Here is an 11912-nt window from a genome sequence, read left to right as displayed (position 1 = left end):
AGGCAGCACGGTTGAAGCTTTCTACATCCCGAGGCTATGTAGCTGCATTAGAATTCATTTGAATGATTTTTTTCCTTCTGCTGTTCGATCAAGTTTCATAAACTTCTTTTCACTTTCCCTCTTGTTTTGATCTTCGGAACAAATCCGTGCTGCCGTCCATCTTCAGCCTTCTTAAAGTGCTGCTTTGTTTATGAAGCTGGTGCTAATTTTCTTCAGCTGTTTWTTGGTGCTGAGAAGTTATTGAAATCTGCTCGCTTTGATTACAAGTAATTTTTAGTTCAAACATAACTCCTACAGTTTCAGTTGAAAGCTTATATGCACTCATTGCRGATGAACTGGCTTCCTGTTAATGATTTATTTAAGGGAAAAAATATTGTAATGCACACATGGCTTTCTATGCAGTACAATAATGATTGTATTGCATACAAAACCATGCTTTGTAAGGGAAATATTTTTATTTTTATTGCTCAGTTTGTTTAAGTCTCTTACCTCTAGCCTCTGAATCATTCAGGCATCAAAAGGCTCCTGRATTCTAGGGGATGAACCGGAGATGTTTGGACACCGAACAGATAACTCAGCTGAAGACTAATTGTAAATTGGATCTTTAGGTTATTTTTTGTTCCAGCAGTCTGTGACAAAGACACACTTTGTTCCCACTTCTTTGGTAGAATCTGTGAAAAACACCAAAGATAACTCAGTTTGACAGACAGAAAATAGGATTTTAGCTCCAACAAGACGTTTCCCGAAGCGCTGTTAGCTGCAAACTTGACATCCAGTCAATCAACTGAAGGATGATGCATCTATCAGGTCTTCAGTGAACCTTTTTTTATTCTTTTGTAAAAATATGACTTGCAAATATTGTCCTGATGCATCTCAATRACCCAGAAAAATCTGACATGGGTGAGTCCAGTCGTCTGGATGGGCTGTTCTTCATTAAATCATTTTGTCTCTTATCATTCCTTAGTCTTTGGATAAGAGACGAAACATTTCAATGAAGAAGAACTGATCTAAAGGACCTGACTCAACCTTGTTAGAACATGCACATGCTTTTATACTCCATCTTTTATTTATTTTTTATGCCCAAATAACATAATATGTTGTTCCCATCATGTACCATAACTATGTTGAACAAAGAGCAAGGGAAAAGGAGCAAAAGTCCAACAAACTTYATCTTTGAAAAAACATCAGAAAGCTTCAAGATTACTTTTGAAGATTACAAAATGAGTTTGGAAAAGTGGAAGTAAACAATAAACAATAAGATGTTTAAAACTTTTGCACAGTGCTGTGCACATTTTATTTTTTATGAGCTTTCTAAAATTTATAAAGTAGAAGTTACACATACAGGCGCAAACATTTAAATACCTTTACTTGTGGTTGAGGAGCAGTACTTGAACCTGAACCTTCCATCGATGGACTTCAGGTGGATGTAGAGGACGAGCGGGAAAAAAGGAAGGCCTGTGAGGGAGCCTTTTGTTTTAACCCCGCCCCTTTTTTTATCAAATACAAAAGCTGCAGTGTAAAATGAGAATTTCATAAGATTGTCATTGTGGCTGTTTCTTTCCGTAACCATGTGTTATTTTTCAATGCCATTTTTTTCAATGCCAATTTTTTCATTGACAATGTAAGCTGTCACTGTTTTAGCTTCATATAACTAACTTTAAAAAAAACCTTGAAATAGTGTCAAAGTAAACGGAGTGGGTTCCTCCAAAGGGCAGTCTTTAGTGGATGTGAGTTGTCACACACTGATATAAAAAAACAATGATTTAAAACATTTGGAGGTTTCATAAAAAACAAGGAATATCTTCCTGCACACTCCAGACGTCTGCCACCTGTTCTATTTTTAATCCTCTGCATTTAAATGCAGTTCAGTAAAGCAGCCATGAAGGGGGAATGTCCTGCTAACACTCCCGGCAGGCCCAGCGGTRGAAAACCACGTTACACCTGAACATATTCATCTTCATGCCACCTACACTGACCTGACACTGTGTCGACAYCTCCAACACAACATCACACCTAATACCTCTCAACCGCAGTCGTGTTTTTTTTTATTTTGTAGATATTCATGCTTGAAATGGTGTTTTTTTTCCCTCTGCGTTTTTCATTATTCAAAGGTTTGACAAGCTGCTTTTCTCAGACCACACTCTGACAACTGAACTGCTGAGTTTTCCTCTAAGCCCACAAATTCTTTCAAATATCTCACAAAACAAAAGCAATGCCTCGCAGCCCAAGCGCCCCCCACCCTTTCCTGTCACATTGACAAGTGGTCAGACGCGCTCCGTTTTCCGCCGGCCCCCCGCCCCGAGACAGCTGATTGACGGGGGAAGAAAGACAACATGAGGTTTGCTCATAACCCTGTCCCCCGGATTTAATGGATGATCTCTCTGCTTTCTCTTGGCCCCGCAGGTGCATCGGGCCAAGACTCCAAGATTGCGTTGGAATGATGGACAGGTGAGTGATCTCAAGGTGCATTCGTGATGCAGGTACTGGGAGACCACTGTCAAGTTCCTGCCACAACTCGTTAAAGTTCCCGTTAAAACCTGTTTCTCCAGATGCTCATTAACAGGAGAGTAGTATGACCTAGAAACCTTGGGTATGCCTGCACTAAACTTTGGGTGCAGTTAGTAAGGAGCGCCATTATTCGATGTCTTCATGTGTTTTGTGCTACATTTAGTTTCAGTGATGGAAGTTGTTGGAAAGTATTGGAGAAGATGGGGTTATTGCGCAATATTTGCAGACTTTTTGTGCTTTTGCACTCAATACATTTACAGTTTGGGATACTAAAGCAAAACTCTTAACGAGTTAAGCAGTCTGTTTGCTAAAAAGAATATTGCCCAATGCATTTTATGCAAAACCGGCTGCCAGTAGATACCAATAACTTGATTTGTTCTTGTTTTTGTAATGTTCTTATTACCTCCTCCAAGGAGGTTATGTTTTTACACCAGATTGCTCAAAACGTTAGGAGCAAATTTAAATTAAATTTTCAGAAAATGTTGAAATTGTCACAAAGAGCAAATAATAACATTTTGGTGGTAACCTGGATCCCCATCTAGATCCAGCTATTTTTAAGGATTCCTTAACAACCATTACCACACRTCGTTTTGCAGATATTGGCATCTTTGTTTAAAGCAAAATTGGGCATATGAAACATATAGGTCAATATCTTCTTAATTTTAATTTACAGAGACTTGCCAAAACTAAAAAAATAAATGAATAAATTAGATTCTTTACCTTGGAAAGCATTTCTGAAATATTCAGTTTGATTTTGCCACCAGAAAGTATCGTTAGCATTGTAATAAAGAGGTGCAAACACAGAAGAAAATGTTTCATTTGCAAACTATCCCAATTAAATTTTCTAAAATACAAACTCTGAAAACTGGATGAAATTGAGGCGTGTTTAGAGCTGTATCTAAAGCTTTAAAAGATCCAAACAGCAGAGGCTTTGAGTCGCTCTTAAACTAAAGAAACTGGGGAGGAACTTTGAACTTTTTCACTGAGACACTTCGGTGCCTGATTCTTACGATGCCATCACCTCCCCCCCACCACCCCCNATTTCCCCCTGATTACACGAGTCCTTTCTCTTATCTACTTCTGTCTCGACTTGTTACCCATCTCAGCACCAGTTTGGGTAACTTTCTCTTTGTCTTTTTCCAAACTTTGCTTTTTTTCTCTGCCTTTTTGTGTGGATTATCACCTGCTGCCAATCTAAAACTGATTGACTTTTGGAGTCAACCAAATTTAAATTAGCTGCCACGGTGTTAAAATACCCAAGGACTGCTGTAATTTGTACAGTTTTACAGATATTGTGCTAACATTTTGTTAAGTTGTAGCTGGCAGTCATTCACAACGTGTCCGGCAAATGCTGCAATTTGCGATAGATCTTTGCCTATATCTGTACTACTAACCATTTAATACACTTAAATGAATCATTGGATGGAAGTCTACACCTGATTTATCTTTGGACTCTATTTTATTCAAAATGGTTACCACAGCTAATTGACCTTAGCTAGCATAAATGTTTGTAATGCAATCAGTTTCACAGGTGTTGGGCTGAAATCCTACAGAGGCCGACAGGTGAAAATGTGCTGCAAACACATGAATAATGCAAACAAATGCAACAGAAAGAACGCTGGAGTCACACAAAGAGACAGAAACTAAAACAATAARATTCAAATTATTTATGTATCGCCAAGTCACAACAAAAGTCACTGTAGAAAAGGGCACTGTACATCACATACATGATTAAAGTCAGTTAGGAATAGTTATCTAAGAAAGCCAACAGATTGTATGTTAATGTATGGCAGACTGCAATGAAGTGAAGATTCAATGCAAACAATAAAACAAATGCAAAACAGGAGTGGTCCAGACCACAATGGGGACTCGACCACCAAGTCATATGGGACCAGAYCTCCTGTAAAGACATTAAAGGAAAAATGTACCTTTTCTTTCTTCCCTCAGTCTTCTGTATCCTGATGTTTTTACTGAGGCTCTGGTCCCTTAAGACTTGGTGGTCGAGTCCCCCAAATGGGTCTGGACCACTTCTGTTTTGTGGACTGAGTTTGCAGTGATTTCTTACCTGCAGTTGGTATTTGAAGCATTTTAGCTTTCATCATTTTTTTTATTTATTTTTTTTGTGTGTGATTACAGCATTTTTCTGTTGCATTTCTTTTTCTGTATTTGTGTGTTTGGAAGTTTTTATTATTTAGGTGTATTTATCCATTTGCTGCACATTTGCACCTGTCGGCCACCAAAGAAATGTGACGTAGACAACTAGGTCAGATAAGAATCATCCTCCACACATTCTTTGAAAGCTAACGTGTCTCACAAAATCAAAAACAACTTTAGCTCCTCCTCTTTTCACTAGAAGATGATTTGGGTGTAAAACTCAAGAATAAAAGACCTTTATTTTATTTTGTTTTCATGTGTCCTTTATTTTTTCAAAACCTTCACGTTTCTCCTCTGACCCAGTCACTTTAAAGTGCTTCACCACATGTTTTTATGTCTCATTAGGGCCACACGCTCAGCCTCTGTCTTATATTTCAAGCTTAAATCTTTGATGGTCAAYGTTTCGCACCTTGCGCCACCAAATCACTCTGGTACACAAATCTTCCATTAGCTGCTAATGGCTGCTACAACTGATAGACTTTGAACTTCAGCTATCATGCAGAGTTATTTTACGCTCTGCGGCTGTGTTGAAAATGAGGGGCGGAGATAAGAGTTGGAGTGAATGTGGAACAAATAAAAGGAAGCAAAAGGGGCAAGGTAAGGGCAAAGAGTCATATAAGGACAGTATTTAATGGTAGCTCAACACCACATAAAAGTGCAGGTGGTCTATAAATGGCAAATGCATTAGGACTGTCGTTAATGAAGAGAAAGAGCTTTTAACTTCCTACCTTTACGCTTCCCTTAAGCAGATTTCTCCTGAAAAGGTGGGAAGCAATTTGACAAAGATAGGTACTTTTCATTACTCCTTTATTAGAATTATTTTATTTTATCTTCTTTTTTTTAATCTGAGGTAAAGCAAGGTTACAAAAGTCTGAACTATAGTTGGGTTAAGAGCCAAATCTACAAGCTGTATCTCCTCGAACCAAAGTTTTAAAAGACAACAAAACCTAAACAAGCAAAGTAAAATAATAAAAATGTCAATTTATAAGTTTTTTTAGGGGTTACATTTTAATCTGTTTTTATTAAAAATGCAGAAGTTTGCAATTTAGTTTCTGAATATTTCAGCAGGTTTAATATAATTTTTTTTCCATTATTATTTTTTTCTCCACAGGACACCCCTGATAGCAGCGGGCATTATCGGTGGTCTATTTATCATCGTCATTCTGGCACTCAGTGTTGCTGTTTATGTTCGAAGGAAGAGCATCAAAAAGAAAAGGGCCCTGCGGCGCTTCTTAGAGACGGAGGTAAGACAACTGAAGACATTTAAATAACAAAATAAATGTTTGTTTAAGCAGCTTTGTTGTTTTCAGCCTTTTGGTGAAAATAAAAAACTTTGCAAAGGTCAGATTTTAGTTTTTACTTTCTACACTTTTTCTTTGTTTACAATACCCTTTCACCTTTTTTCTGTTATGGCCTGTAGAGTTAGGGAGTTGTTGTTTTTATTCCCACAGAAAAGGTGCTCAGAAATGCCTTGTTGGTAGTCCAATCCTACTTTTCTTTACTTAATGACATCACTACTCTCTATTAGCATGTTTATTGTACCTTAAATGATTTTTTGTGTGTGTTTGGTCAAATCAGATGACCAATCAGAGCAGCCTGGCTCTTAAAAGTGGCAGGGTCTTCAAATAATGAGATGTAAATCTAAGCTTTTCTGTCACAAATTAAGAAAATTATGTAAAATAATCAAACTTTAACCATTTTAATGACACCTAAGATCAAGTTCTGGGATTTTAAAATATTATAGAATGAGACTTTTAATTGTAGAAGTCGGTAAAAAAGAACTGCACAGATCACAAATTGTCTCCTGCTGCTGAAAGATGGGCAATAATGTCTTTGCCTGTGTTTGTGTGGGCATCTATGTGCCTGTCTGATAGCAAAAAGTCTGAAAATGTAGTGAACATACTTCAATTAAACTGGGGAAATGATCATTGCCTCTACGAATTGGAGTCAAGATGGCCGCCATAGCGAAGTAACCCCAACAAACACAAAAATTGTCTGTAACTCAGCTAATCTGACAGATATCGAGCTAAAATTTTGGCATGGTATAGCTGGAAGTCAGTGGTGAGCATGGCTTATCAGCTAATAGCGAAGTTTCATTAAGCTTTTTCACTAACTTTGAAAACTGTTAGTAGCTTTTAGCCTCTGCTAATTTAGGTTTTGCTTACTTTAAATTCGCTAACTGAAAACAAACATTAACAGGTTTGTGTYAGTCCCACCAGTTTTCAGCTTGAAGGAGACAAAGACGTGTGACAGAATGAGTGAACGTCATCTTAGCAATTTGTAGTTAGCTGTTAGTGTTAGCTTCGGCCAATTTTTACTTTAGCTTTAGACTCTTTTTTATGTTTAGTGGTTTAGTTAGCAAAGCTATACTTTTTGTTAGCAAATTACAAGTTAGTGAAGCTAAGTTTTTGGTTAGCTGTAAGAAAATATTTCATGTTTGTTAGCTGAAGTCGAGACAAAAAAACACATTTATGTTAAATAAATTGAAGTGTGAAGAGATTAGGCCATCCAACCCCAGATCTTGTTATGAGCGAAGCTTTATTGCTCACGGCTGGAGAACCAAAGCAACGCTGCCTGAAACACAGACTTCCGGTCCTTTTAAATAGAGTCTTCAGTGCCTGGTGCGCCCCCTGCAGGCSTACGGCTGCATCACAGGCACTCTGAACAACAATACTCACCTACTGTATTAGAACGGTTTGTTATGTGTTGTAAAAATGTTTCAGGCCTGTATCTAAACTATTTTAATCAAGACATAACCATAGTTAAACAATGGATTATAACAGTCAATACTTAAAAGTAAAACTAAGAAAATGGTGTAGTGCTTTTACGATCAGTAACTAACCTGACTGATAAATTTCTTCATAGCTGTGCCCATCACTGCTGAAAGTGTTGCCAGCTTAGTGACTTTGTCACTAGATCTAGCAGCTCTTTTAGACCCCTCTAACATTTTTTCCAAAAAGTGACTAGCGACAAATCTAGCAAATTTTTCCGGTGTTTTTGGAGACTTTTGGAAGCTTTGGCGACGGCACTTTCCGAGCACTTTCCTCAGAGTACGGTGCGGTGAGCCCCTCCCCCTTCCCAAAGTGGTCCGACTCACTGAAGCTCTGTGCAGCACCCCGGCTGCAGTCAGACGAGAGGAGCCCTCTGCAAATGAGTCACTCGTGCACAAAGCTGCTGCTGCTCCTGCCTGGTTTACAAAGCGGGATGTAATATTTAATGTAATGTTTTTTTTTTCTCTGATATTGTCTCTCTAAAATAAATCTCTGGACCCGGCTGCATTAGACTCACAGGTCAGTCACTTCTTCACCTCGTCCTCCCTGTGTGCCTCGTGACATCTAACAGTCCGCAGATTAAATTTAAGGTTCTCACACATTTAATTTATGTAATTTGGATAAGCATTGACAGCATTTTTTGTTAAATTCAATTGCAGTTCTAAACATATTTTCTCACATTTTTTTCTCTTTAACGTCTCTCCTATAGCTCAGATCACAGTTATTGGCAAACATCCAAATATGCAGATTAGGCAATGACATCTAGTGACTTCTAGTAACTTTTGGGACAGTCAATAGCTACTTTTTTTTCTCAGAAGTTGGCAACACTGATGCTGAGAGTCATTATCAAAAGATTCACATGCTATCTCTGCCAGGAGTGTCAAACTCAGGTCCTCAATTGGCGCTGTCCTGCATGTTTTTATTGTTTCTCCGCTCCAACTCACCTGATTCAGTGATTCAGTTACCTCTTAAATTCTGTAGAATCTTGTTAATCAGCATTCATGGAAATTAGGTGTGTTTGAGCAGGAAAACAAGAAAACATGTTGGACAGCGGTCCCCGAGGACCAAAGTCTGACTACTGTGCTCTATGCTAACTGATTGCAAGAGAAATTTGTTAGTAGAATTTGTGGGTTTGTTGGCAAAATATCTCACGAATCACTGGACAAACTTCAATGAAACTCTCAATATAGTTATTGGAAGCACATGTACAGTATAACTAAACTAGAAGCACTCAGAGAGTGCAAACCTCTGCCAAGACCAATTTCCCCCATCCTGTAATAGAGTAATTGTGCAAAAGCAGAGATGGAAACACATTTGTCGAATAAGTTTTGACGTAGCGAACATTTAAGCAGGCAGAATGCATGTAATTTCTTCTCGTGGAGTTCAATGTGAAAAAGCAAAAGTCAGACTCGTCACCCGACATTATTCATCGTCAAACTGGTGTCAGATTAAGCTTCTAAGTCAGGGCTACTCAACTAAATCGCTCCGGGGGCCACAGTTACTGCAGGTCAACAGCTTAGGGGCTAAACATCCAGCAATTAAATTTATTATGTAAATAAAGCAAGTATTACAAATATCYGTTACYTTACTAGTTTATTGTGCTGCATTTAGTYATGATTACAACATACAGAACTCTATAAAAGTAGTGACAAATAAACAATATCAAAAACAAAAAGAACACATTATACCCCTTATTTGACACAAATATTATTTTGACATGTCTGACAAACCATCTTTGTTTTCATTTTGGTAGTTTTATCTTCAACTGCTTGTCATTTTAACTGGCTTTAGTGTGCATATATAGAAATGGTTTTTACCAGCTTATAGCCAAGATTCTGATGGTCATGTAGATACTAAACATGTGTATGTCTACCTAAAAGAACTCAGAGTAATTAAAGTAGAAAACTAGTGGTTTGAGCTTGAGATTAATTAACCAATTGGGGGATGGCCCGCGGGCCGCCAGTTGAATTGCCCTGTCCTTAGTTTTTATCAGTCACATTTCACTGCGTAAAACATCTGTTTTATCCCCTTTTATGAGATTGTAATGGTTTGACTCTCTTTATGAAGTGGTACAGTCAACTCATGAAGTGGTTTTTTTTTAAGCAAGAAGCAAAATACAGTGTGTGAGCGCTTTCAGCAATTAAAACATTACCTCCTCTCCCTTGGCACACACACTCACACACTGTCTGGTCTAAAAAGTAACCCACTAGCTTCCAAAATGNCATTTTTTTTCTTTTTGATTGGTTGTTTGGGAAATGTGGTGTGTTTAAGGAAATGGGAAAAATGGGTTTCATGGTGCAGTGACGCACTTCCTGGTCACACAACGTTTTCTAATTGCACACCAAATGCATAAAAATGCGCACATTATGTCAAGAATTATTCATCATTAAATCTGGTTTTATTTGGAAGTGAATAAAATTGCTGTTCAATTCAGTTCAAATGAACACTGAAAGCTGTCACTTTTTACTGAAGCCCTGTTAATGCATCACAGCTTTCAAGCTCAGAGGGTTAAAAGAAATAAAAAAAATTCAAGTATCCGCATTGTGATCCAGAACCTCACCAAAATTTATACATGTGTTACTTTGGCTAATATCCACATGTGATAAAAATGCCATGACAATCCGTCCACAGGTTCTTGAGTAATTTTTCCACAGACAGAATGACAGACTGCCGGACAGACATACGCGACCGAAAACATTACCTCCTTGGCGGAGGTAATTACTTGTAGACTCAACCCAATCCAAGATTGCAGTCACAGCTAACAGACCTTAGAAAACACAAAAATGTCTCCATCTTCATCAGTTTCACACTAAAGGTGTTGAGCTGCACTTTAAAGAGGTGGTAGCCAAGAGTCATCTTCAACACATAATTTACAAGCCAACACATTTTGCAACATCTCAAATTAGCAAATTTGACCAAAATAGCTCTTACTCTCATTTCTCAACATAAGAAGGTCGTAGTCTGAAAAGTCTGGCATGAATAAAGAAAAGTGCAAGAAATGCTAGGCCTTTAATTTAAAATAACATATTTCCACACCCACTGTTAATACACAGAACTGATAGCACTCTGCAGTGAAACCTTTCATTTTTTTTCTTCTCTCAGCTGCAACAGATTAACTGTTCAGCTCCCTGCAGGCACACATCATAACAGGTAATTTTCAGGCTTTATTCGTCCCCCGTTCAGTTAATGCTCTTATCCAGAGTGACCTATAAAGGGAGCCGTGCTCAGGATTCACTAATGTGTTTTCATTCAGAGCCGTTTGAGGGGAGGGGGATTAAACCTACAGGAGCCACCTATAGGCCGACCTGCCGCCAGCGTTTTAGATTTGATTACGCCTAATTACTTTTCCGCTCAATTAGGTGTCCTCGGAGAATGCGGGGAAATGGACGACGTTTCGCGCTCGTTTGCTTTCATAGTCGAAACGCGCAGCGGGGGAAGAATTTGGGCAAAGATATATTGAAGGAGGAAAAAGGAGCAAAGAGGTCTTCCTGGATTCAGCCGGGCTCTCCTTCTCCATGACCAAACATTAGCAAATCTGCTACCCTGCACCCACCCCACCACCTGCAGGTCATACTGTTGGGAGAACGGGGCCTGGATGATTAAGATGGATGTGTGAGGCCCGGGAAGAGGCCCTGTGGTCGCCTCCCCACCACCGTCTCCAGCCTGACAGCTGTCTATAACCCACCCACCCCCACCTGTAAATCCCACTAATGCAGAATGACAAGCGGCCTGTTGCACTCCTTCAGGCCAGGAGGAGGACAGTTCTGCTACCATGACACTGATGACAGAACATTAACCAGAGGCAGGAATGTCTTAGAAACACACCTCATGATTTACAAGAGGTGTACAGGTTTGTCAAAGAAATAAAAACCAACAATTCTCACTAAAATATCTTGAAACTGATGAGAGCAGCAAAAAAAAGAATGGGGGGTGTCCCTGAAAATCAGTAACTAAATGTCAGTAACTGAAAAATCAATCAGTCACTGTTTTTTTAATTTTGGCCCTTCTAAATAGTTTTAATAAACAAACTACTGAAGCTGGCTTTGACCAAAAAGATGGTACCCCTAATAAGTCAGTCAGGATAAGAGGGATTAAAATAAAACAATGTTCCTCCAGCATCAGGGTACAACACAAAAATAACATGCAAATATACAAAGTATGCAGTTAGCACATAGACCGGTACATTGAAACAACCTAAAATGAGGACTCTGTAGGATGAATAATGTACTTTCCTATAAGTGAGTTAGAAAAGTACTCAACTAAAAGACATTAGAAGTGATGGTCATTTGTCACATAGTAAGACCCTAATTTGTTATGTAAACATGTAATTGTATAATGATATAATGGAATGACAGCAGCAAAAATAATACCAAGTAATGTGCCGAATGTACAGTCCTGAGTAGTTGTGGTGTGTGTGTGTGTGTGTGTGTGTGTGTGTGTGTGTGTGTGTGTGTGTGTGTGTGTGTGTGTGTGTGTGTG

The 11912-nt window shown here is 38.6% G+C and overlaps 1 protein-coding gene across 5 annotated transcripts in view; it reads left to right on the top strand.

The window, feature by feature from the left end:
• Positions 1 to 11912, top strand: part of LOC106525812 (receptor tyrosine-protein kinase erbB-4) — a 513565-nt gene that overhangs the window by 418312 nt on the left and 83341 nt on the right. For all 5 annotated transcript variants that reach the window (XM_014020153.1, XM_014020151.1, XM_014020152.1 and 2 more), the window contains 2 exons: positions 2404 to 2448; positions 5774 to 5906. In XM_014020153.1, coding sequence (XP_013875607.1) covers positions 2404 to 2448; positions 5774 to 5906 — 178 coding nt within the window. The remainder of the gene's footprint in view (positions 1 to 2403; positions 2449 to 5773; positions 5907 to 11912) is intronic.

Source organism: Austrofundulus limnaeus, unplaced genomic scaffold, assembly GCF_001266775.1.
Source record: "Austrofundulus limnaeus strain Quisiro unplaced genomic scaffold, Austrofundulus_limnaeus-1.0 Scaffold242, whole genome shotgun sequence".
Lineage (NCBI taxonomy): Eukaryota > Metazoa > Chordata > Actinopteri > Cyprinodontiformes > Rivulidae > Austrofundulus > Austrofundulus limnaeus.
The sequence above is the reverse complement of the archived record's forward strand: the minus strand, read 5'-3'. Positions and strand labels throughout refer to the sequence as shown.